The 27,107-nt window shown below is 44.1% G+C and overlaps 2 protein-coding genes across 6 annotated transcripts in view; one reads left to right on the plus strand and one right to left on the minus strand.

Moving 5' to 3' along the window:
• Positions 1–7: 7 nt before the first annotated feature.
• The window catches only part of LOC125636722 (THAP domain-containing protein 6), a 38,270-nt gene continuing 11,170 nt past the window's right edge, over positions 8–27,107 (plus strand). The window contains exons 1-2 of one of the 3 annotated variants that reach the window (XM_048850303.2): positions 16–145; positions 23,446–23,656. The gene's annotated coding sequence lies outside the window, so the exon portion shown is untranslated. Of the gene's footprint in view, positions 146–23,445; positions 23,657–27,107 lie in introns of all 3 variants that reach the window. The other 2 variants (XM_048850305.2, XM_048850304.2) reach the window with 2 other exon arrangements.
• The window catches only part of LOC125636726 (uncharacterized), a 94,542-nt gene continuing 69,848 nt past the window's right edge, over positions 2,414–27,107 (minus strand). Inside the window, exons 2-4 of one of the 3 annotated variants that reach the window (XM_075128490.1) lie at positions 20,356–21,232; positions 15,545–16,150; positions 14,320–14,955 (exon numbers count right to left, since the gene is read on the minus strand). In XM_075128490.1, the coding sequence (XP_074984591.1) occupies positions 14,435–14,955; positions 15,545–16,031 (1,008 nt within the window). In that variant the 5' untranslated portion in view covers positions 16,032–16,150; positions 20,356–21,232 and the 3' untranslated portion in view covers positions 14,320–14,434. Of the gene's footprint in view, positions 2,902–14,319; positions 14,956–15,544; positions 16,273–20,355; positions 21,233–27,107 lie in introns of those variants that run through there. The other 2 variants (XR_012668416.1, XM_075128491.1) reach the window with 2 other exon arrangements.

Below are 27,107 nucleotides of genomic sequence, written 5' to 3' on the forward strand. Positions count from 1 at the left end.
CACCGGCTAGCGCGTCCCTTCAGCCGCTGCTCTTCGGACCTCGAGTCACGTGATGGCGGCCGGCGGCGATGTCTCTGCCTCCGCCGTTGCTCTGTGGGGGCAGAGTAGCGCGTCCGGACGGCGCGGGGCACTTCCGGGGCAGGCGGTAGGTAAACAGCGTGCGCCTGGCCGCTCGCGCGGGAGCGGGCTGGAGCAGTCCGTCCCTCAGTTCGTGCCGGCGGGGAGCTGGCTGCGGACCGATGGGAGGGAATGCAGAGACCCCCTGAGGGGGGAGGGGAGACAAGGCTCCCTCAGGGGGACAGAGTTCCCCCCTTCCCCCCCCCCCGTAGCATAGTCTGGCAGATAATGAGCGGGGAGGGGGCTGCAGAAGCCCCTTGGAAAAGCAGAGTCTACGCTGCTCCCTCGGGCCGATGTTCCTGGTGCTCTTTGAAACTGAGCCCGTCAGTGATAAATGCCCCGGTGTCGTAGGCGGCGGTGGTGTAACCCTGGGAGACGGACGGGTCCATCATCAACACCCCAAAGTCGGCGTCCGGTGCCGTGGGCAGCTCACCCCCCGCCCCGCCTTCGAGCAGGAAAGGAAATAAATTTGTTCTCCCAAAGCGCCCTGATCCCCTCATTTTATATACCGACGTGCAGTGTGGTGGGACCTGTCTGCTCATTTTAGAGGGGTGTGTGTGCAAATATCTTGTTTCAGAGTAACAGCCGTGTTAGTCTGTATTCGCAAAAAGAAAAGGAGTACTTGTGGCACCTTAGAGACTAACCAATTTATTTGAGCATGAGCTTTCGTGAGCTACAGCTCACTTCATCGGATGCATACTGTGGAAACTGCAGCAGACTTTATATATACACAGAGAATATGAAACAATATCTCCTCCCACCTCACTGTCCTGCTGGTAATAGCTTATCTAAAGTGATCATCAGGTGGGCCATTTCCAGCACAAATCCAGGTTTTCTCACCCTCCACCCCCCCACACAAATTCACTCTCCTGCTGGTGCTAGCCCATCCAAAGTGACAACTCTTTACATAATCAAGTCGGGCTATTTCCTGCACAAATCCAGGTTTTCTCACATCCCCCCCACCCCCATACACACACAAACTCACTCTCCTGCTGGTAATAGCTCATCCAAACTGACCACTCTCCAAGTTTAAATCCAAGTTAAACCAGAACATCTGGGGGGGGGGGGGTAGGAAAAAACAAGAGGAAACAGGCTACCTTGCATAATGACTTAGCCACTCCCAGTCTCTATTTAAGCCTAAATTAATAGTATCCAATTTGCAAATGAATTCCAATTCAGCAGTTTCTCGCTGGAGTCTGGATTTGAAGTTTTTTTGTTTTAAGATAGCGACCTTCATGTCTGTGATTGCGTGACCAGAGAGATTGAAGTGTTCTCCGACTGGTTTATGAATGTTATAATTCTTGACATCTGATTTGTATCCATTTATTCTTTTACGTAGAGACTGTCCAGTTTGACCAATGTACATGGCAGAGGGGCATTGCTGGCACATGATGGCATATATCACATTGGTGGATGTGCAGGTGAACGAGCCTCTGATAGTGTGGCTGATGTTATTAGGCCCTGTGATGGTGTCCCCTGAATAGATATGTGGGCACAATTGGCAACGGGCTTTGTTGCAAGGATAAGTTCCTGGGTTAGTGGTTCTGTTGTGTGGTATGTGGTTGTTGGTGAGTATTTGCTTCAGGTTGCGGGGCTGTCTGTAGGCAAGGACTGGCCTGTCTCCCAAGACTTGTGAGAGTGTTGGGTCATCCTTCAGGATAGGTTGTAGATCCTTAATAATGCATTGGAGGGGTTTTAGTTGGGGGCTGAAGGTGACCGCTAGTGGCGTTCTGTTATTTTCTTTGTTAGGCCTGTCCTGTAGTAGGTAACTCCTGGGAACTCTTCTGGCTCTATCAATCTGTTTCTTTACTTCTGCAGGTGGGTATTGTAGTTGTAAGAAAGCTTGACAGAGATCTTGTAGGTGTTTGTCTCTGTCTGAGGGGTTGGAGCAAATGCGGTTGTATCGCAGAGCTTGGCTGTAGACGATGGATCGTGTGGTGTGGTCAGGGTGAAAGCTGGAGGCATGCAGGTAGGAATAGCGGTCAGTAGGTTTCCGGTATAGGGTGGTGTTTATGTGACCATTGTTTATTAGCACTGTAGTGTCCAGGAAGTGGATCTCTTGTGTGGACTGGACCAGGCTGAGGTTGGTGGTGGGATGGAAATTGTTGAAATCATGGTGGAATTCCTCAAGGGCTTCTTTTCCATGGGTCCAGATGATGAAGATGTCATCAATATAGCGCAAGTAGAGTAGGGGCTTTAGGGGACGAGAGCTGAGGAAGCGTTGTTCTAAATCAGCCATAAAAATGTTGGCATACTGTGGGGCCATGCGGGTACCCATAGCAGTGCCGCTGATCTGAAGGTATACATTGTCCCCAAATGTGAAATAGTTATGGGTAAGGACAAAGTCACAAAGTTCAGCCACCAGGTTTGCCGTGACATTATCGGGGATAGTGTTCTTGACGGCTTGTAGTCCATCTTTGTGTGGAATGTTGGTGTAGAGGGCTTCTACATCCATAGTAGCCAGGTTGGTGTTATCAGGAAGATCACCGATGGATTGAAGTTTCCTCAGGAAGTCAGTGGTGTCTCGAAGGTAGCTGGGAGTGCTGGTAGCGTAGGGCCTGAGGAGGGAGTCTACATAGCCAGACAGTCCTGCTGTCAGGGTGCCAATGCCTGAGATGATGGGGCGCCCAGGATTTCCAGGTTTATGGATCTTGGGTTGTAATTGAACAACAGCTGGTATTCGGCTCTAGGTCGCGTTTAGACCAAGCTCATCATTGTAGCCTTCCCGTAGCTCATTAAGCCACGTGACGAATCTGTGATGTGTTTGTTCTCTCATCTTCTCCCCTGGGGAAGGAGTACATGTAGTAAAGTCTGGTTTTGGAAATGTTTTAAATCTATATATACACATGTTGCCATAAATCCAAGAGGTTTCTGTCTCCATTAAAAAAAAAACCAACAACACAACAGGCCAACTACTGGACCTCCAAGTTCATAGATTCATAGATATTTAGGCCAGAAGGGACCATTATGATCATCTAGTCTGACCTCCTGCACAATGCAGGCCACAGAATTTCACCCACCACTCCTAAAAAAGACCTCACACCTATATCTGTGCTATTGAAGTCCTCAAATTGTAGTTTGAAGACCTCAAGGAGCAGAGAATCCTCCAGCAAGTGACCCGTGCCCCATGCTACAGAGGAAGGCGAAAAACCTCCAGGGCCTTCCAATCTGCCCTGGAGGAAAATTCCTTCCCGACCCCAAATATGGCGATCAGCTAAACCCTGAGCATATGGGCAAGATTCATCAGCCAGATACTACAGAAAATTCTTTCCCGGGTAACTTGGATCTTACCCCATCTAAAAACCCATCACAGGCCATTGGGCCTATTTACCATGAATATTTAATTACCAAAACCATGTTATCCCATCATACCATCTCCTCCATAAACTTATCGAGTTTAATCTTAAAGCAAGATAGATCTTTTGCCCCCACTACTTCTGTTACTGTTAGTTTGTAGCTTAGGTTTCCATTTTCCTGCTTTTCACCCTCCCTGACTGGGAAGCTTTTTCCCTTACCCTTATGCCTGTATCTCCCTGGTTTAAGAGGTGCATCTCCTGCTGGGATGCCTTCCAATAACTGATGGCCATCCGCAGTGCATTTGCTGCCTGGGAGAGGGCCACATCCCACAAAAGTGTGCTTATTGTCACAACCTGACTGCCACAGCCAGAAAAGACTGGGACATTCAACCAAGACTTCTCCTCATGGAGAAATCATTGCATCCAGTATTGGCCCCTGGCCCAGATTCTTCTCCTGAGCAGTTATCACGCTTCACTAAGTTGTCCACCAACCCCCTTTGCTGAGTCCCATTAAAAGAAAATGTTCTGTTTCCCCCATGGATAGGAAGAAATGGGCTCCTTCATCGCCCTCTGAGATACTGCCCACCATGACACCATACCCTGTGAGGTCAGTTGCCTCAACATCCTCAGAGAGGGGATGTAGCTCCAGGGACTGTTCTTGTACCCTGGGTACCAGAGCTAAGCGTGGTCAAAAGACCCTAACCAGGCAGACCTACAGTCATCAGCTCTGTCGTTCAGCACTGGAGACCAAAACCTGAAACAGTCTAAACGGATACTCTCCACCCCAACCAGACCTACTTTGGGCACTATGGCACCGAGAAAACCACCAGCGCCGACAGCTCTATTGCCGCCAACACTCATTTCGGCATTGGGCAAGCCCTCAGCCATTGTCCAAGTCCTTTGCACTGAGCATGTCTTCAACTCCATCTGCTGACTGCTCAAGGGACTACATCTCTTCCTTGACATTGATACATGCGCTGATGATGCTCCTCCTCAAGAGTTCAGATACAAGAATAGTTAAATTAGGTTTCAGAGAAGCAGCCCTGTTAGTCTGTATTCGCAAAAAGAAAAGGAGCATTTATGGCACCTTAGAGACTAACCAATTTATTTGAGCATAAGCTTTCGTGAGCTACAGCTCACTTCATCGGATGTAGCTCACAAAAGCTTATGCTCAAATAAACTGATTAGTCTCTAAGGTGCCACAAGTACTCCTTTTCTTTTTGCAAGTTAAATTAGTTGAACTTCCTTGTCTTGATGTGGGTCAGAATCCTGAAAGTAATAGTGCATTGTTAAATGCATGTAAAATGGATGCAAAAATTCAACAAGAGGGGAAGGTAAAGTACATTTGCCTGGAAAATTTTTGATATAGTAAAAGCCTACAGTATGGGTAGATAGAACAACATGTTAGGCCCCACTCTTGCATACAGTTACACATGCTTAATTTTACCACTGTGAGTAATCCCATTGATTGCCATGGGGCTGTTCATGGTAGTAAAGGACATGCTTTAGTGTTTGCAGGATTGGGGCTTTAGCGTGGTGGATTCAGAGATCTTGCAGTTACTTGAACTAGGTTGAGCTGTTCAGTAATTTCCATTCCCAGCTTTTGTGTGCTTGTTTCTCATATATATTTGTATTACTTAAAGGGCACCACATGAGTAACAAGTAGTGACTGTGCTTTACCAAAGGACATAATAATTGGCAAGAAATCTGATCTAAAATTCTTTCCATTGGGTATGTGTTATACATACATTTTTGCTACATGCAGATCCTTATCATAGGATAATGTATGCATTCTTAATACAAATTTAAAATTTTCTAAGGCTGTACTGTCCAGGCTATGCCTATAATATGCACTGAAAAGCACAGTCTCACTTCCTGTACTGTATTGCCAAGCCCTTATACAAGCACTGGAATCTCTTAATTTTTCTCTAAGTCTCTGTCTCTTTGTATAATAACTTCTTCTACAAATGTCAGAAAAATGCAGAGCTCATCTAAATCAATGATGTGGTTATTATTTCTAAGATATTGTATTAGCATTATTGTTAGATGGTTTTACAAACTGTGTTATCTAAGTTAATAGTTCATATAGCAGGGGAACTACCTGGTTTTAGAAACTTGGGATACCTTAAAATGAACAGGCCATCCAGTGGCTAAATGATATGTTTATCATCATATTTCCTGGAAAGCAACATAACACTATCTCCTTTGGTCACATTCCTGGATGCACTTATTGGAGATAAATTAAAGGAAGTCGTAGCCTAAGAGTACTGCATAATCATGCAGGCAAGTCAGGCATTTTGGATACCCCAGGTAATCTGGCAGATTGAATATCTATGACCCTTTTCTGGTTTTTGTTCAGTTCATTTATTTTTTCCATTTTAGTGATGCTACACTGTCAAATTAAAGTACACTGCAAAACAAGCACTAGCCCAGTGAACATCACAACTTTGTACAGAATGGAGGCCACTTAGGCTCACCACATTCAGAGCTAAATGCAAAACCCACTTCTAGGCCCAAGCTCTCCCAAAGAACTACCCTTATTCATATCAATAGTCATGCTCTTCTTTTTAAATCATTACAGCAAATAGAAGAATGTCTGTCTCTTGGAGGTGGTGGAATCACAGTGCAGTGTGGGCTTGCACCTCTGCAATGTAAATATTGTGGGAGCTGATCTGTGTTTTCACCAGTGTGCACCATTCCCTGAAAACTGCAGACATTTGCAGGGGCAGGCAGAAGAGAGAATGAGACCCAGAGGGGCTGGTACAGCTGCCATGGCACCTGGAATCAGGCCAGGGAGCGGGTAGGAACTGCTCCACCTCTTCTCCCTGGCACCCCAACTCCCCATACAGAGCACCCACCTTGACTCCCCTTCCTATCTCTGACACCTGACCTTCCCCTGCTGCCCCCACTCCCCTTGTTCTACTGCCCATGCAGAGGACCTTTGCCCTCCCGTTCAGAGCAAGCTTCTACTGCCTCTGCTCTTTCTGTCAGAAAAGGAAGAGAGAGGGGGATCATTGTTGATATTATTTTTTACTACTGGGAGATGCTCAGTTGCAATCATGATGGATACCATTGTAAGTACCCAGATAAGTAGGCTAGATTCTGCAAAGTCCAGCATCAGATCAAATAAAACAGGATAAAGCCACACTACACACCATAATAAATCATTTCAGACTTGAACCATAAGCATACTTTTGTATTCAGTCAGACTGGTAAATTGGGAATTGCTTTACAAAACTCTTTCAATGTGCCGCTGCCCTTTTTCTGACATCCCTGTCTAGAATTCCTTTACAGGGCACTGACTGAGTCATTGTTCATATTTTTTAAATGAGTTATGAGAGAATGGAGGAGCCTAGGATGGAACAATGAGGGACACCTTGATGAAATCTTGTGTCCCCATAAAGAATGGTCTTTGATATGTACTAAGCATTGTAATGGTTTTACCTACAGATTGCCATGCATAGAGAGCGATGCTGTTAGAGACAAGTGTTAGGGACTCTGGCAAGAGTTGTGAAACAAGCTGTAAGACTTTTTGTGTATCAAAGCAGTATGCAATAACTTTAGGGTCTTAAATCTCTACAACCCACACATCTAGGTCACAGTTGGGATGAAATCCTGGCTCTTTTTAAATCAATGCGACTTAAAACAGCCATTGACTTCAATTGGGCCTGGAGCAGGGTGGTCTGCTCCTTTAAGGAATTACTAGGGCCCTGGGACAGCCAGCCCTGTTCTGAGGCAGAGCCCCTTTAAGATGTTTGGGCCTGGTGGAGAGGATTATCAGACCCAGCTGGGAAGGGGCCAGGGCGATTCCTATAAGGATGGAAAGAGCTCAGTTGAGAATGGTATCAGCTGGTTCCTGTGATAGGCTCCTGTAGGAGGACTGGGGAAGAGTTTTGTTTGGTTTTACTTTGTGAGTTTTGTATTTGAAGAATAAATAAAGGCCTCAAAAAGAGGACCTGATCATGTGTTGGACATGGCATCAGTCCTTACTGAGCTGGAGAAACAGGCCAGCAGCCCTACAGGGCCAAGATTTCACACTTAGTATTTTTGGGAAAGGAAAATATTTGGCTTTTCAGCGATCACCAGCACTCAGTGGTAACAGCTAATGAAACAGTATCAAAATACCACTCAGCAATATTTTATAAACCAATTAACTTCAATAACATTAAATTGCCACCATTTTAAAAAAAATCTTTAACATACTTGAGCAGCATTGAAAGTTTTGTTAGGATGGAATCTTGAGTGAACTGATACTGAAGAGGTCTAGCAGTCTTGTCCATTGTCAAACTACAAAAAGAATGGGTTGACAAAGTTGTGAAATGAGAGCTACAAGATGCCAAAAACTCCAACCTTAATAGAAATGATTGATAATGCAGAGGAAGGCACAGCAGTGCCGAGAGTATAATAGTGACATGGAAAATGGAGGAGTCACTTGCATGAAAGCAAAGCAGTCTCATGTTAGGAATCATTAATGAGGATGAAATTTTGAGTGTATATGTTTAATATATGCTTTCAATAAATTTGTTCATTTTGCTATGATGTGGTGACATGTTATTGGTGTAGAATCATGTAGAAAACCAGTGCTAAATGTTGTGATCATAATTTACATGCCTCTCTAGTTGACTTTGAATTTGCTCCACAAAGTAGCATGATACAACCCTGGTGTAACTCCATTAATATGTCCCATTGTGTACATAAAAATGTAAGTTGATAGTCCCACACACAGAATGGTTTCTACAAAGTTCATGTATTATTTAATTTCATAATTTTCTTGACCTTGTATATTCCACCTGCTGAGTAATATCACTCTTGTTTCTGGATGATGTGTATGAAACTCCCTTACATTGCATATTGGTGAACATTTTTTTGAAGAACTGTAGAAATTAAGTTTATCTAGTGTCTCCCCCCCACCCCCACCCCAGCTTGTAAAACTTCTAAACTGTGGATGCTTTATCAGCACTGTCTTGCCCACGCATGACACATCTGTAGTGTATGCAGACCAGTAGGCTTTCTGTTTCTTATAGCTGTACTTGAGCCAACAAAACTCCATTGTACCATTGGGGATTACAGCCTCTTTGTGTGCTACAAATCTTGATTTGAAAACTTCGTTGTGTTATGCTGAAGTGGACTAGCAGTACATCTTTATTTCCTAGGCCAGGGGTTCTCAACCTTTTTATTTCGGAGGCCCCTGCAACATGCTATAAAAACTCCACGGCCCACCTGTGCCATTACAACTGGTTTTCTGCATATAAAAGCCAGGGCCGGCATCAAGGGGTAGCATCAAGGGGTAGCAAGCAAGGCAATTGCCCCAGGGCCAACACCACAGGGTCACTGCAAAGCTAAGTTGCTCAGGCTTCAGCTTCAGCCCTGGGTGATGGGGCTTGGCGCCTTGGGCTGCAGTCCTGTGTGGTGGGGCTTTGGCTTTCTGCTCTGGGCCCTAATGAGTCTAATGCCAGCCATGCTTGGTTGACCCCCTGAAACTTGCTCATGGCCCCCCAGGAGGCCCCAGACCCCTGGTTGAGAATCACTGCCCTAGATTGCATGAAGAGCCTCTTCCATTTGTACTATTGCTATCGTTCGTACAGCTGGACCTGAGCATCTCAGAAGAAATCATGAGTAATTCCACTGGTGTGCTCAATCCATTTCCACATCATCTGTGTAAACTCTTCTTAGACTGTAAGTTGTTTAGGGCAGGGACTGTATGTGGATGATGTCTAGCACATTCTGGGTACTACTGGAAGGCAAAAAATAATAAGACTATTAAATTTTTCAATTTGTTTTCATAATAGTGGGTTTTGTATCTGGCTTTTAAAATGTTGATGGGACAAAAAAAGTATGCATGACCAGCGTCAGATTAAAGTACCTTCATCCTTTAAAAGTGACCCACAATTATTTTTCTAGTAGCATTGTTTTTCTTCTCCTTAAAATGTTTTGGTACCCTGTGTTTTTGATCAGACATGAACCATATTTAGCCTTAATCTGCTTCTGGTTATATCACAACTTTTAACTTCCTTTTTCTGAGTAATCAATTTTAGAGTTCAAAACAGGAAGTCAATTGCCCATAAAGACAGTAAGGGAAACTGGATTGCTTGACAGGTTTCAGAGTAGCAGCCATGTTAGTCTGTATTCGCAAAAAGAAAAGGAGTACTTGTGGCACCTTAGAGACTAACAGATTTATTTGAACATAAGCTTTCGTGAGCTACAGCTCACATCTGAGGAATTGAGCTGTAGCTCACAAAAGCTTATGCTCAAATAAATTTGTTAGTCTCTAAGGTGCCACAAGTACTCCTTTTGGATTGCTTGTGAGATTGATAATTGGATATGAACCCATCCATCTCCTACCTCGGTCACTAGTTCAAATCCACCCTAGTATGGTAATGACTGAAATTGCTGTTTATTGGTTTGTTTGTTTTTTTTAAAAATGGTGAAAAAAGAACCTCAGCACTGCTAAAGCTTTTTCTAGTAGTTAGAATAAGTGTCCGGAAGTCAGGAGACACGGAGATTATTTTTCCAGGTGGGCCACTAACACACAGCATGTCTCTAGGAAAATCACCTCAATCTCCTCATCTGTAAATGAGGATAACATTTATCCTTGGGTAATACTCATCTTTGCAAAGTGTTTTTCTTTTCTTTGTTTCCCAGTTATAAATGTATAAATTTGTTCATCTTTTCTGGATGAATGAAAATGTACATATGATTATAAGTGTGGCCAGGATGGTGCTGTCACGGCCTGCTGGAGCCTTTGTTCCATTTGCTTTACCTGCTTGCACCTTGGCTCTGTTGTTTTCCTACTATATAATACTTATCCTGATCCACATTAACTCAGCTACGCTAGTGAGTGTTGTTTCCATCAAGGTGTGTCATAACAGCAGCTCAGCCTTTATGTGGGATGGGCATTGAACTTTTCATAGAGTCATAGAAATGTAGGGCTGGAAAGGACCTTGAGAAGTCATCTATGCCACTCCCCTGCACTAGTATACCTAGACTATCCCTGACAGGTATTTGTCTAGCCACTTCTCTAAAGCCTCCAATGATGGGGATTCGGCAACCTCCCTTGGAAGCCTGTTCCAGTGCTTAACTATTCTGATCATTAGAAATATTTTCCCTAATGTCTAACCTAAGTCTCCCTTGCTGCAGATTAAGCTCATTACTTCTTGTCCTACCTTCAGTGGACACAGAGAACAATTGATCACCATCCTCAATGACAGCCCTCACATATTTGAAGACTGTTATCAGATCCCCCTTCAGTCTTGTTTTCTGAAGGTTAAATATGCCCAGTTTTTGTAACCTTTACTCATAGATCAGGTTTTTAAACCTTTTATTATTTTTGTTGCTCTCCTCTGGATCCTCTCCAATTTATGCACATCTTTCTTAAAGTCAGGTTTCAGAGTAACAGCCGTGTTAGTCTGTATTCGCAAAAAGAAAAGGAGTACTTTTGGCACCTTAGAGACTTATGCTCAAATAAATTGGTTAGTCTCTAAGGTGCCACAAGTACTCCTTTTCTTTCTTAAAGTGTGGCACCAACAACTAGACACAGTACTTCAGCTGGGACCTCACCAGCACCAAGTAGAGCAGAACAGTTACCTCCTGTGTCTTACATATGATGCTCCTGTTAATACATCCCACAATATTAGTCTTTTTCTCATATGCATCACATTGTTGGCTCATATTCAATTTCTGATGTAGTATAACCGTAGATCCTTTTCAGCAGTACTACCACCAAGCCAGTTATTCCCCATTTTCTATTTGTGCATTTAAGTTTTCTTTCCTAGATATAGTACTTGGCACTTGCTTTTACCGAATTTCATCTTGTTGATTTCAAATCAATTTTTCAAGGTCATTTAGATTTCTAATCCTGTCCTCAACATTTCAATTAAAAATGACCCTTTCAGCCCAATTCACTGTTATGGGGTCTGTGAGTTGCCGGTCTCGGGCTGTGTAACAAAGAGGTACTGCATAAATCGGGCTACTTTTGCACCCTTTCCCCACAAAGTTCTTCCTCTTTCTATTGCTGAATTTTTATTTCTCCCCCCAAACTTATTTTTTTTCAGGGGGAGCATTTTGCGCCCTTGTCCCCATGTTCCTGTGGAGATCACAGCAATCTGTTTTCTCCAAGGCAAGATTTCAGTGCATCAGAAATATCAAGGAACTGTTCCAAAAGCAGAGGGCACATTGCATGCTTTTTTTCCTTTCTGATTCAAAAACATTCCTTCACATTAGTAACAATGCTTTTCCAGGCAGGGAGAGGCAGAGGCGGGGGTTCGTTTTTCATCAGCAAAACATTTTGAACTAAACAAGTACATTTTTACCCAGTCCCAAAGTTTAAGTAGTATGTGCTTGTTTTGTTTGTTTAATTGGTCAGACATTATCACAAGAAATTCCACTCTCTCCATTCTGGAGTAGAGCATGGAAAGAGCCATGAGCTTTAGCTTCTGGTTCTCATAAAATGCCCCATTGTTACATTGCCCCTTGTTAGATGAAAGATTTTCATGACCCCTGAACTAATTCTGCTGCTGTTAAAGTTGGCGGCGAAGGTTCCATTAACGTCACTGGCAGTAGAATCAGAACCTTAGAAAAGACATCAAGGAAAAGGATGATATAAATTTATCATTTAAAAATTAAGATCTCTGAGATGAAGCAAGCATTTGAATTGGTTGGTCTTTTTAGAAAAACAAACAAAAACACAACACCAACTGCTTCTTTACTTCTCTCCATTGCAGGAACTAGAAAACAAAAACTAAAAGAAGAGTCAAAGATTCATGTATCTTTAAGTCTTTAGAGAGGTGGTTGTTGTTGTTGTTGTTTTTTTAATGCTACATCCAAAAATCCTAATTGCCTTGCAGAACCAATATCTAGTCAGGCTGGCCTCTGCCTCAAGGAGTTATCAAACTAGAATTTAGACATGACATAACTAGTGAGAGGGAGCACGAATTAGGGGACCTCCGGGCTGCTGTAGCTTATAATGTGCTTTCCATGGCCCTAGGAAATAGATAACCGCTATACTGCAAAAAGAAAAGGAGTACTTGTGGCACCTTAGAGACTAACAAATTTATTTGAGCATAAGCTTTCGTGAGCTGCAGCTCACTTCATGAAAGCTTATGCTCCTTTTCTTTTTGCAATACAGACTAAGGGTATGTCTACACTACGGAAGAAGGTCGAATGTATAGAAGTCGTTTTTTTAAAAATCGGTTTTATATATTCGAGTGTGTGTCCCCACAGAAAATACTCTAAGTGCATTAAGTCGGCGGAGTGCTTCCACAGTGCCGAGGCAAGCGTCGACTTCCGGAGTGTTGCACTGTGGGTAGCTATCCCACAGTTCCCGCAGTCTCCGCTGCCCGTTGGAATTCTGGGTTGAGATCCCAATGCCTGATGGGGCTAAAACATTGTCGCGGGTGGTTCTGGGTACATATCGTCAGGCCCCCGTTCCCTCCCTCCCTCTGTGAAAGCAAGGGCAGACAATCGTTTCGCGCCTTTTTTCCTGAGTTACCTGTGCAGACGCCATACCACGGCAAGCATGGAGCCCACTCAGGTAACCGTCACCGTATGTCTCCTGGGTGCTGGCAGATGCAGTACTGCATTGCTACACAGTAGCAGCAACCCATTGCCTTCTGGCAGCAGACGGTGCAATATGACTGGTAGCCGTCATCATCATGTCCGAGGTGCTCCTGGCCGCGTCATGGTGCTAATGGGGCAGGTTCATGCTGTGGAACGCCGATTCTGGGCTCGGGAAACAAGCACAGACTGGTGGGACCGCATAGTGTTGCAGGTCTGGGACGATTCCCAGTGGCTGCGAAACTTTCGCATGCGTAAAGGCACTTTCATGGAACTTTGTGACTTGCTTTTCCCTGCCCTGAAGCGCATGAATACCAAGATGAGAGCAGCCCTCACAGTTGAGAAGCGAGTGGCAATAGCCCTGTGGAAGCTTGCAACGCCAGACAGCTACCGGTCAGTTGGGAATCAATTTGGAGTGGGCAAATCTACTGTTGGGGCTGCTGTGATGCAAGTAGCCCACGCAATCAAAGATCTGCTGATATCAAGGGTAGTGACCCTGGGAAATGTGCAGGTCAGAGTGGATGGCTTTGCTGCAATGGGATTCCCTAACTGTGGTGGGGCCATAGACGGAACCCATATCCCTATCTTGGCACCGGAGCACCAAGCTGCCGAGTACATAAACCACAAGGGGTACTTTTCAATAGTGCTGCAAGCTCTGGTGGATCACAAGGGACGTTTCACCAAATCAATGTGGGATGGCCGGGAAAGGTACATGACGCTCGCATCTTCAGGAACTCTGGTCTGTTTCAAAAGCTGTAGGAAGGGACTTTATTCCCAGACCAGAAAATAACTGTTGGGGCTGTTGAAATGCCCATATGTATCCTTGGGGACCCAGCCTACCCCTTAATGCCATGGCTCATGAAGCCGTACACAGGCAGCCTGGACAGTAGTCAGGAGCTGTTCAACTACAGGCTGAGCAAGTGCAGAATGGTGGTAGAATGTGCATTTGGATGTTTAAAGGCGCGCTAGCGCAGTTTACTGACTCACTTAGATCTCAGCGAAACCAATATTCCCACTGTTATTACTGCTTGCTGTGTGCTCCACAATATCTGTGAGAGTAAGGAAGAGACGTTTATGGCGGGGTGGGAGGTTGAGGCAAATCGCCTGGCTGCTGGTTACGCGCAGCCAGACACCAGGGCGGTTAGAAGAGCACAGGAGGGCGCGGTACACATCAGAGAAGCTTTGAAAACCAGTTTCATGACTGGCCAGGCTACGGTGTGAAAGTTCTGTTTGTTTCTCCTTGATGAAACCCCCCGCCCCTTGGTTCACTCTACTTCCCTGCAAGCTAACCACCCTCCCATCCTCCCGTCAATCACCGCTTGCAGAGGCAATAAAGTCATTGTTGCTTCACATTCATGCATTCTTTATTCATTCATCACACAAATAGGGGGATGACTAACAAGGTAGCCCAGGAGGGGTGGTAGAGGAGGGAAGGAAAATGCCACACAGCATTTTAAAAGTTTACAACTTTAAAATGTATTGAATGCCAGCCTTCTTTTTTTTGGGCAATCCTCTGTGGCGGAGTAGCTGGTTGGCCGGTGGCCCCCCCACCGCGTTCTTGGGCCTCTGGGTGTGGAGGCTATGGAACTTGGGGAGGAGAGCGGTTGGTTACACAGGGGCTGTAGTGGCAGTCTGTGCTCCAGCTGCCTTTGCTGCAGCTCAACCATACACTGGAGCATACTGGTTTGGTCCTCCAGCAGCATCAGCATTGAATCCTGCCTCTTCTCATCACGCTGCCGCCACATTTGAGCTTCAGCCCTGTCTTCAGCCCGCCACTTACTCTCTTCAGCCCGCCACCTCTCCTCCCGGTCATTTTTTGCTTTCCTGCACTCTGACATTATTTGCTTCCACGCATTCGTCTGTGCTCTGTCAGTGTGGGAGTACAGCATGAGCTCAGAGAACATTTCATCACGAGTGCGTTTTTTTTTCTTTCTAATCTTCACTAGCCTCTGGGAAGGAGAAGATCCTGTGATCATTGAAACACATGCAGCTGGTGGAGAAAAAAAAAAGGGACAGCAGTATTTAAAAAGACACATTTTATAAAACAGTGGCTACACTCTTACAGGGTAAACCTTGCTGTTAACATTACATACATAGCACATGTGCTTTCATTACAAGGTCGCATTTTGCCTCCCCCCACCACGTGGCTACCCCCTCAACCCTTCCCCCTCCCCGTGGCTAACAGCGGGGAACATTTCTGTTCAGCCGCAGGCAAACAGCTCAGCAGGAACGGGCTCCTCTGAATGTCCCCTGAAGAAAAGCACCCTATTTCAACCAGGAGACCATGAATGATATCTCACTCTCCTGAGGATAACACAGAGAGATAAAGAACGGATGTTGTTTGAACGCCAGCAAACATACACTGCAATGCTTTGTTGTACAATGATTCCTGAGTACGTGTTACTGGCCTGGAGTGGTAAAGTGTCCTACCATGAAGGACGCAATAAGGCTGCCCTCCCCAGAAACCTTTTACAAAGGCTTTGGGAGTACATCCAGGAGAGCCGCGAATGCCAGGGCAAATTAATCCTTTCACATGCTTGCTTTTAAACCATGTATAGTATTTTAAAAGGTACACTCACCGGAGGTCCCTTCTCCGCCTGCCGGATCCAGGAGGTAGCCTTGGGTGGGTTCGGGGGGTACTGGCTCCAGGTCCAGGGTGAGAAACAGTTCCTGGCTGTCGGGAAAACCGGTTTCTCCGCTTCCTTGCTGTGAGCTATCTACAACCTCCTCATCATCATCGTCATCTTCTTCGTCCCCAAAACCTGCTTCCGTGTTGCCTCCATCTCCATTGAAGGAGTCAAACAACACGGCTGGGGTAGTGGTGGCTGAACCCCCTAAAATGGCATGCAGCTCATCATAGAAGCGGCATGTTTGGGGCTCTGACCCGGAGCGGCCGTTCGCCTCTCTGGTTTTCTGGTAGGCTTGCCTCAGCTCCTTAAGTTTCACGCGGCACTGCTTTGGATCCCTGTTATGGCCTCTGTCCTTCATGGTTGGGAGATTTTGACAAAGGTTTTGGCATTTCGAAAACTGGAACGGAGTTCTGATAGCACGGATTCCTCTCCCCATACAGCGACCAGATCCCGTACCTCCCGTTCAGTCCATGCTGGAGCTCTTTTGCGATTCTGGGACTTCATCATGGTCACCTCTGCTGATGAGCTCTGCATGGTCACCTGCAGCTTGCCACGCTGGCCAAACAGGAAATGAGATTCAAAAGTTCGCAGTTCTTTTCCTGTCTACCTGGCCAGTGCATCTGAGTTGAGAGTGCTGTCCAGAGCGGTCACAATGGAGCACTCTGGGATAGCTCCCGGAGGCCAATACCATCGAATTGTGTCCACAGTACCCCAAATTCGACCCGGCAAGGCCGATTTAAGCACTAATCCACTTGTCAGGGGTGGAGTACAGAAATCGATTTTAAGAGTCCTTTAAGTCGAAATAAAGGGCTTCATCATGTGGACGGGTGCAGGTTTACATCGATTTAACACTGCTAAATTCGACCTAAAGTCCTAATGTAGACCAGGGCTAACACGGCTGCTACTCTGAAATCTGTCAGGTATAGTGCAGTTCACTTTAGCTATGCCCTCTCTATCAGGTAGTGGGAATAGAGCCACCAACCCCGGCAGTACTCTGGCAGATCGGGGATTCTCAGGAGGCTGTTTCTGCCTACTTTCAGGCCTTTTGTTGTGCCAGACTAGCATAAAATGGCCTTTGTGTAACTGAGAATCAGGGCTCTAGAATTCCAGGCTGGTTGCTTCTCTCTTGTAGTAATGATCTGAAGTCAATTTTAAACATTGCCTTTAAAGTACAATTTTATTTTGAAAAAATGAATATATTAAATATTGTTTTCCTCTGCCAAGTGGTGGTAGATGTCATTGCACGTCAGTTTCCCATTGGAGTAGAAATCAGTAATGTCTATGGAGTCTGGATATTTTCTTAGTGTAACTTGTCCATTTACACTCTATACACCAGTCATTGAACAGAGGTGGTCACAAACAACACCACAAACAACCCCCTTCATGAATGTCAACCCAGACCCCAGTCAGTTCCCAGGAAGCAACTCTGTACTAAGGCCTGGTCTACACTAGGAATGTATATCAGTATAGCTATGTCTCTCAGGGTTGTGAAAAATCACACCCATGAGAGATGTAGTTATACTGACCTACTCTGGTGTAGATGGAAGAATTATTCCATCGACCTACCTACCATCTCTCAGGGAGGTTGATTACCTACACTGATGGCATAACCGCTCCCATCGCTCTAGGTGTTCTTAACACTGAAGTGCTATAGCAGCACCACTGTACCGTTTTAAGTGTAGACATAGCCCAAGAGTCTAGACCTGACTCTCTAATTAGAGAGACTTCCCCAAAATCTCCCCCGAAAATATAGCATTTATTCAGAATATATAGCGATCATATGCAAATAGAAGTAATTTACAAGACTATGTGTGACGGTGACATTTGGTGACTTCTTTTATTATTATTTATTTATTTATTTTATTTATTTATTATTTGTACTACCATAGTGCCCATGAGCCCCAGTCATGGACCAGTACCACACTGTGCTAGGCACTGTACAAATTTCTGCCATAATAATATCTTGTTTAATAATGATGTCATATAAGAGATCTAGGTCTGAGTCCTGCTCTTGTTGCATTAATTGTAACTTGGGAGATTAGATAAAAAATCACTAGCTTTCAGTCCTACTGCCACAAGCTGGAGCTTGTCTTATCTTATAAGATTGGTCCTGAGTGACGACTTGCCTTGTATTTTAAAGGATGTTCCTTATGGGGATCCTATTGCCCTGCATCCCCTAGTAAATCTCAAATGCAGTTTAACCTGTATATAGGCAAAATATCATACCCCAATTGTGTTCAGTTGCATGATCTTGTAATACAAACAAAATTTTGTATGCTATCTCTTGAAAAGAAGCTGTGTCCATGTTTTAAATCATCGATCCATTAGCTCTTTGAAACATTGTTCATCACTCTAGTCTGGTCAATTGACATGGAAGACCTCTGAGAAATATGTCTTGTTCCAGAGTGCATCCACTCTTCCATTGCTTATGGAAAGTCTTTGTATTTCCCTCACCTTTTCATTGAATTGGGGCTATATAGAGTGGCTGCACTGACGGCAGTTCAGATCCACACATCCTTTCCTGTCTCTGCCTTGCTCCTGAGGGGGAATATTTTTTCCTACAGCTCTTTATGGTGCACAGCATTTGCTTCTGTTCACTCCAAACCAGCTTGGTTGACCAATGGGTTGCGGGAGAGGAGCTCCACCCAATCTCAACCCATTTGCTTGGCAGGAGGAGTAGCAGCTGTGCTTTAACATAACATAAGAACGGCCATCCTGGGTCAGACCAATGGTCCATCTAGCCCAGGTACCTGTCTTCTGACAGTAGCCAATGCCCAGTGCTTCAGAAGGAATGAACAGAACAGGAAATTATCAAGTGATCCATCCCCTGTTGCCCATTCCCAGCTAGGCTAGGACACTTCAGAGCATAGTTTTATACCAAAGATCGCAAAAGATTCAGGTTGCTTCCAGTCCCAAGAGACTAGACTTACCCAGGTCAGTTTGTACCTCAGATCTCATATCAAAGACAATGCTTGTAAGCAATCATATAATAAACTAACTAAGGATTTATTAATTAGGAAAAAGAATTGAGAGAATTATTTGCAGGTTAAAGCAGGGAACATATGTACACAAATGAGTTAGTCTATGGTTCCAAAAGGTGACAGAGCAGTAATTACCTGTCAGCACTGTATGCCTTTTAGGGCTCACCCAGGTTAACACTGGGGATCTCTGCTTTTGTTTCTTAGCTCTAGTCCTATGAGAGTCCAAACAGCAAACAGATGAAGAATTTTTATGTCACTATCTTTATTTCCTTCTTCCAGAATTCAAGCTGATGGACAAGCTTTCTTGCATATATCACCTTCACAATGTAAGAGGCTCATTAACCCCATCTTTGTAGCATGTTTCACTATGGCCCACTTAGTTTTGATAGTCCTCCTTGATGGGCTGGAGAACCACTCCTCCTGCCTGGGTTTCCAAATTCAGAGCAGGCATTTTTACAGTTATAAAGCAAAACCTACATATTACCTTATAGCATGGGATACAGATGTTACGAGTAAGATTAATGCATGCGGCAATTAACCGCCGTTGTATAGAGTATGAACACCAACACATTTTCACAAGTTCAACACCTATTTTGAACAATACTAACATACAGGTAGGTTAGTCTGGTTTCCATGCACGAGCTTGTCGGTGCTCAGCTGAGGCCTAAAGCCTTGGCAAGAGCTGGCACTTTCACAGGAACCTGGCCTCTGTCCCCTTGGCCTGATACACTATGACAGAGTCTTGAGTTATACAGTATTGTGCAATTATGTAACAGGACACACTATTTGGCAAATAATATGGTGTAGGCAGCTGAGCTGTTGTCTGTAGCCGTAGATGTACATGTATACAGTAGTGTTCCATATTTATAGCATAGATTAATGTTATTTGATCATGTAATATAGACATTAAAATAGTGTTCCATCTCAAGTGTTTTTAGAGGCATGTAGCACTGTGGTGTGTTTGATCTAATGCAAATGAAGAAAGAAGAGTTAATGTTAACAGGAAGACTTTAACTCTATTGCACAGACACAAGTGTCATTTACACTAGGGCTGGTCTGCGCTACCAAGTAGATCCCCTTGCTTTGATCTGTTTGTGCATGGCTATACTCAACTTTGTGTCCAGTCAATGTAAATGCTCCATTGCATCAACACAGTAAAACCACCTCCACGAACAGCATGGAGCCATCCTTAACCTACGGAGGTTGGTGCAGTGTGAGTGTAGATGCTGCATGACCTGTGTCAACTCAACAGTCCTCCAACAACTGTCCCACAATGCCCCATTCTCTACAACAGTAACACTCTGGTCACAATTGAAAATTTAAGTGCCCAGAAGTCACAGATACTGGAAACTACCCCCACTTTGAAGCCCCCTACATGTTTTTGAAATGCCTTTTCTTGATTGCCTACCTTGGTGAGCACACCTAGCAGCTCTCCTTGTATGCAACTGCCCAGTCGACTGTGCCAGCACAATATCATAGATGCGCTCCTGCCTGGAGTAGACAGAAGTTATAGGATCTTCTGGGCTTGTGGGGAGAAGCAGCTGTGTTAAGCACAGCTATGGACCAGTCGTAGAAATGTGGACATCTAAAATAGATTGCATGGGGGATGCTGGCAAAGGGATATGACAGGGATCAGTAGCAGTGCTGCATGAAAGCAAAGGAACTTGGCCAGGAATACAATAGATCTGGTGGTGCCCTGCAGATCTGCTGTTTTTACAATGAGCTGCATGCCATACTTGGCAGAGACCCCATCAGCATCCCACAGACTACTATGGATACCTCAGAGGAGCCTGAGACAGAGACTTCTGCTGTGAACAGTGAGGAAGAGGAGGAAGCAGAGGAGGTGGGGGGAGAGCTCCAGCTATGCCGTTAGCCAGGGTCTGTTCACAGTCTAGCCAGTCCCACCAAGGGCGCATGGATGAGCCTAATGAAGGAAATAGAGTAAGTGCATTCAAGCAGTTTCCTTACAGTGTTTAAATTTAAATATGGCACCTGGCCCATCCTCAAGTTAACAAGATAAAGATATCAACTTTTCGTTCATTTGCTTATCTGAGAAGAAATAAAGGTACAACAAACAGGTAAAGTTTTCATTCCCCTATTGGGTTGGGCGGGGGATGCACAGCACATTATTTTATGTACAGAGGGTTGTCCCTTGTATCCTGAGAGATCTCTATGAAACTTCCATGGAGATACTCTGCAATCCTCTTTTGAAGGTTTCTGGGGATGGCTGCCTTCATTGTTTCTGCAGGAAGACACTTTCCCACACCACTCTGTGATTACTTTGGCTGGCATCATTGCAGTAAATAGGCTAGTGTCACATGGGCCCAGGCAGCTTCAGAATGCCAGTAGGAGTTATGTTCTCTGTGCCTTTGGATAAAAGATATCAACCAAAACCAACACCCCCTCCCCTCCTTTCCACCCCTGCAGACCATGCTAACTATGCCTCTGGCTGGAGAGCAGTGCTGTGCCAAGGTGCTCCAAAGCTGAAGTGTCAATAAGCATTATTTACTAAACATTTATGGGCATAAGGGAAGTGAGTTGTGAAACTTATCTTTTCCATTGGAACTGTAAATGCAGTGGTACATCTTGTCTTTTTTTTAAATCAGCTGCTTCTGGTGTGGTACTTCCCCATTCCACACCTGCAGAACACCTGACCCTGATGAGGAAGAGAAAGAAGAGGACATATTCAGTGAGATACTATAAGTCAGTGCTGTATCAGACCATGAACAAAGGGCTTGGAGGGCCAATATGACTGACAGCCTAAAGAAGGAAAGAAAGGACAAGAGAGAGACCCAGGAGTCTCGGCAGGACAAAGAGAGGGAAATACACCAGGACATAATGGGACTTCTCAGGCAGCAAACCCAAATGCTGCAGCACGTGGTTGACCTATAGATCCAAAAACGTTAGACGCTCCAGCCTTTTCAGCTCTTGGAGAACTTCATGATTTCTGCTCTCTACCCCTCCCAACATACCACATAGCATCAAGGGGAACATCCTTATCCCTATCATTCCTCGCCAGGGACAGCAAGGAAAACCACGGCTTCACAGAACCATGGTTGGTGTGTGGGTAGCCACAACAGACTACACCTGTGCACGGAAGTGGACAGAAATGTTTGCTTATAAAGTTTCACTCCATTAATTTGTTAGAATTTTGTATTACATTGCCTGTGGGATTTTTTGTATTGTTTTTCTGCACTGTTTTTCCCACTCAGTAAAGTTCTATTTTTGGAGAATAAAATTATCTTTATTAGTTCACAACACACATTGTAGAATGCATATCAGTACTCAAAGCAAACAGTACTTGTTAATATCCAGCAAGCACAATGTAATTCATAGCCTCAGGAAAACACCTAGTCATATTTATAAATGAACAGCAAGCAGTACACAATTCTTAGCAACACCCAAAGCTCCAACTCCAAAGACTAATCCAGCACCGAACACTACTGTGGCTGACAGTTAAAGTGCTCTTTCAAAGCCTCCCTCAACTGTATAGCCCCACACGGGGCTCTTGTAATGGCCCTTGTGGCTGGCAGACAGCTGCTCCAGCTCCACCCCGGCGGGAGCTTTTCCCCCTTTGCCTCACAGATATTATGCAGAACACAACAGGCAGCTATAACTGTTGGGATATTTTTCTTGCTGACATCCAGCTAGAAAGTAAACACTGCCAGAGTGTCTTCAGCCTACCAAAAGCACATTCAGCAATCATTCTGCATCTGCTGAGCCAGTAGTTGAATTTCTTCTTGGTGCCGTCAAGGTGACCAGTGCATGGTTTCATGAGACGGGGGAGAAAGGAGTAGGGTGGGTCTTTCAGCATCACTATTGGCATTTTAATTGCAGATGGCTAACCAATTTATTTGAGCATCCGATGAAGTGAGCTGTAGCTCACGAAAGCTTATGCTGAAATAAATTGGTTAGTCTCTAAGGTGCCACAAGTACTCCTTTTCTTTTTGCGAATACAGACTAACACGGCTGTTACTCTGAAACCTGTCAGGAAAGAATGTTCATGCTTGCAGTTTTCTGAGGAGTCCTGTGATCTTAAAGATGCAAGTGTTATGCACCTTCCCTGACCCCAGTCCATATTGTTCTTGGTAAAGTGTCCCCGGTGATCCACCAACACTTGCATAACCATAGAATAGTAGCCCTTTCTAATGATGTATTCTGTGGCAAGGTGGGCAGGTGCCAAAATACAGATATACATGCTATTGCCCCACTGCAGTTCAGGAACCACCATTATTGCAAAAATCCATCCGCTATGTCCTGCACACTGCTGAGAGTCCTCCCTAACAGGAGACGATTAGTGGCCATATATACTTGCATTATGGCAGCCCCACACTGTGGATTTTCCAACTGCAAAATGATTTTCCATTGACTGGTAGCAATCTGGCATTGCAAACTTCCAGAGAGTGATCTCTACTTGTTTTTCCATTGTCAATGCAGTTCTCATTTTGGTGTCGCTGCACTGGAGAGTTGAGGTGAGCTTGGTACACAGATCCAGGAATGTGGCCTTTGTATCCAAAACTTTTGCAGCCTCTGCTCATCGTCCCAAACCTATATTACAATGAGATCCTTCCAGTCAGTGTTTGTTTCTGGGGCCCAAAAGTACTGCTCCATCGTCTGCAGCTGCTTTGTGAACACCACCCACAACTTGAATTGTTTTTCACTATGTCCCTTAGCAAGCTATGCTCGAAGAAATTGTTATGGCCCCCATTGTTGTGGTACTTCTGTGGGTTTCCAAATAAAAGAGAATTGAGCATCCTATATTTGCAACATTCATGAGAACAGTGCAGAGCTCTGCTGGCTCCATGCTTCTGTGAGAGATGGTGAATACTAAAAAGTGCTGTACAGGTTTCTGGGATTTTTTTTTTAAAGGCATGAAAATTATGGGATATGGATGGCATTAGGAAATTCAGCACGTTGCATGCTGGGAACTGGACCTTTGCATCCAGAGATCCCTGGGCAAGTCATTTCTATCTACAACATATTCTGAAAATTTTCCAAAAGGCAACGCACCAGATGGCAGCATGTGGCACACTGAGGTGCCTACCTGCAGCGCACTGCACTTTGCATCAACGCACTCTTGGTAAGTACCTGTAGTGTCAAAGCAAGCCATGTATGCACACTCCCGAGCAATATACAAGTTTTGGTGGCTGTCTGCCAATGTAATTTGCATAAACCAAAGTGTGTAGTATAGCTGTGTCCTAAGGCTCCTTTAAAGTGAGTATAAATGTAATTATGTTTGTCTTGAAGGCCTCTTTATTCTGCCAGAGTGGCATAAAAGGGCCTTAGTGTGTATGAAAATCAAAATCCATCTCTTCGTAGTTAAAATCTCAAGCTAGTGTTATATTAAGGTTTTTATTGTTTTGATTTGGGATTTTTTGCACACAATTATTTCTTGCTTGGGTGTATATTACAATAGGTACCATGCACTTTTGTTACATAATATCATGAGCTACTACGTACAGTTCAAACCAGGTTTTGTCAAAAACGTTTCAGTTGTTGTGTTTTGTTTTTGTTTTTATGAACCTGTGGTAGTTTTGGATTCATGGTGTTTAGGAATGTTGATGTCTGTTATTCACCAAAATGTCTTTAATCATGATGCTTTACATTTTCTTGTATTTTTTTTTAAGAAAGCACAATAATATGAAATGCTTTTATTTTTACTTTCCAAAATTATTTTTTTTGTTTTATTAAAACCTGTAGCACCAAATGTAGTGTATCTGACTAGGTTAGTATCTCTTTAAAGAGTTTGTGAGCCCTCTAGTGGTACCCACTGTGTTACATGTTTTCAAAAGCCACCAGAAACCAGTCAGAGCAGAGGTATGGGTGTAGCTATGCTTTGTATGTTTGTGTATATTTAATAAGCACAGTTGTTTGGGATCCTGCTGTGCTGTGTTGTTTCTTCATATTGTTTTTGTTGTGGGGAAGAGCAAAAACCACCGTACTGAACCAGAGCACCAAGAACCTCCCAAAACAGAACTTGCAAAAAGTCTAAAATGTTCAATACAATGTTTTAGTTTATCAGTTTTTCCAATTACAAATGTTCTACCTCACAGACTCTCACACAAAAACTAAAGACACTTTAGGCAGCCAAATTATGAGACCCCACCTAAATTGTTCTTCATTTTACAGCCCCTCCAGCTATCAGCTCCCAACCTTCCTAGATGCCTGTAAGATAAGTTGGGCTTTGCAGCATGCCTGGAATGGTGCAAAATCTAGGCACTAATGGACCAAGGAGGGAAGCAAATTCCTGAGCCAAGGGCCTTGAATGGGGAGTTCCCTTCTTATTCCTGAGCTACCAAAGGTTTTGGAGGGGGTTTACTCATCTCCACTAACACACATGAAAAAATAAAGTATTTAAAGATTTGAAGAAGATAATGAGAAATATATGGTCCATCTGAATAGATATCAAATAGCACTTGTAACTGTGAAAGCTAGAACATTTTTTCTCAAACACATTTAACTCTGCTCCTATTTAATGCATCCGTGTTTTGAGGTTATAAAATATAAGCTAAGTAAACTCAATGAACAGCTATCAAAAGATGCAGATTTTAAATTAACTGTAATATAAATCAGTGTAAAAAGGGAAATGTCTATTTAAGTGCAGCTGTGATTGTTTTCTGTTGTAAAATGCTGAGATTTTACTTTTGATTCTCTGGAGTACACAGTGTGACAGTGAGATCGAAATCTTCTTCCACATTATCTCAATACAGGGCATATGTGCAGGGGAGATGTGGCGTGGGCCTTTTCTGTGGCCACTACTGCTCTGCCTCCGTCCCCTCACAACACCTTTCAGCCAGTGGATTGGCATAGCCTTGAATGCTCCAATCTCATTCCATGTAATGCAGGGAGCCTACACAGAGCTAAGTTCCATTGTGTGTATAGGGTCTGAATCCCCCAAGCAGCACAGGGAATCCTGACCCATCCATGGAATAGAATGACATTCGTTCTGCTCTGTCCAAGGCTTAATGGGAGATGGGGTGGGGGCAGGCAGGATTGGTTTCTAAATTAACAAAGAGCAGTGCACCAGTCACAGCAGAGGACATGGCATTCTCAGCACCCCTTTTCTCCAAAAGCAAAATGACCTTGAACTATAGAATCTTCACATCTAGATTAGACTTGCTTCTCATGCTCCCAAAAAAGGTTTTCTCCTTGTTTACAGAAATAAACATAGTTTTAAATTCCCTCTCTTATGCTGTGTTTCTGTCTAGTTTTGAAGATTTGCGCTGCATACCTCTTTCCTGAATGACAATGTGCTTATTGGATGGTTCTAAGATCTACTTGGTATTACCCAAACAGCTCTGATAGCAATTTGTAACACCAGAATGTGACATGCAGGAGGGTGCTTGCAAATATACAAGAGGGTCTTTACGTTACATTTTGAAAAGTAAAGTATTTGTATTGAGATTATGTAGCAGAACCCAGACAAGTGACAGAGGAAAAATGTAACATGCACACTTGGTTTGTGTGTTTTGCCTCTAGGAAAGAAGTACCACTAAGTGAAGCAAGAATTTATGATATAAAATTGCAGGGCACAGTTATCCACCAATAAGAGTCAGTTTAATGATAGCACCAGTTTGTATGTAAATGTATGTATGAATTTGAGTTAACCATTTCAGGCCAGGAAGAGTATTCTAGTCTCTTAGGGAAAATTGTGCCCTTCCACACAACAAGGAAATTAGATGGAAAATTCCATAGCTTCACAGCCACAGAATTCTACCTAGTGGGAGAGAGATGGGGTGTGCCCCCTCCTGGTCTTCTAGCGTGGGCAGGTGACATTACCCGTCCAAACTGAAGACATCCCGAGTGCTATAAGATAATTCCAGATGTCAGGGCAGCCACTCCAGGTCAAAACATATGCATAGAAGGCCATTTCCTCCACCATCACTTCCCATGATTCCCTCCGTGGCAGCACAGCTCCCTAGTGAGCGATGCTCCCACTACTTTCCAATCCATGCTTCAGTGAAATCTCTTATGGTCTACATAAGGACGGCTATACTGGGTCAGACCAAAGGTCCATCTAGCCCAGTATCCTGTCTTCCAACAGTGGCCAGTGCCAGGTGCCCCAGAGGGAATGAACAGAACAGGTAATCAAGTGATCCATTCCCTGTCACTCCTTCCCAGCTTCTAGCAAACAGAAGCTAGGGACACCATTCCTCACCTGTCTAGTCTCACTTTTTATTATTAAATGAATAGTACATTTTGCATTGAAAGAGTGTTAAATTAATTGTGATGTTCTTTGAATCTGCATTAAGCACAATAAAAATAAAAAGAAATATATTAATAAATACATCAGTGATAGTGCTGAGAACGGTTTTCCCCATGCCCTGTCTTCTTCCCACCCAGTCACTCCGTCTTCCAAAACCAAGGAAGTGTACCTGTGAAGAGACTGCGTGTGTGTGTGTGTGTGTGTGTGTGATGATGATGATGCCCCTTAAATAACATTTCTGAAGATGTTTCAGTCTTCTCCTGCCTTTTATTACTCTCCAGGAGAGTCAGCAGCTCACTTGATAACATCCTTGAGGTAGCCATGG

The sequence above is a fragment of the Caretta caretta genome, chromosome 5 (genome assembly GCF_965140235.1).
Source record: "Caretta caretta isolate rCarCar2 chromosome 5, rCarCar1.hap1, whole genome shotgun sequence".
NCBI classification, from domain to species: Eukaryota; Metazoa; Chordata; order Testudines; family Cheloniidae; genus Caretta; species Caretta caretta.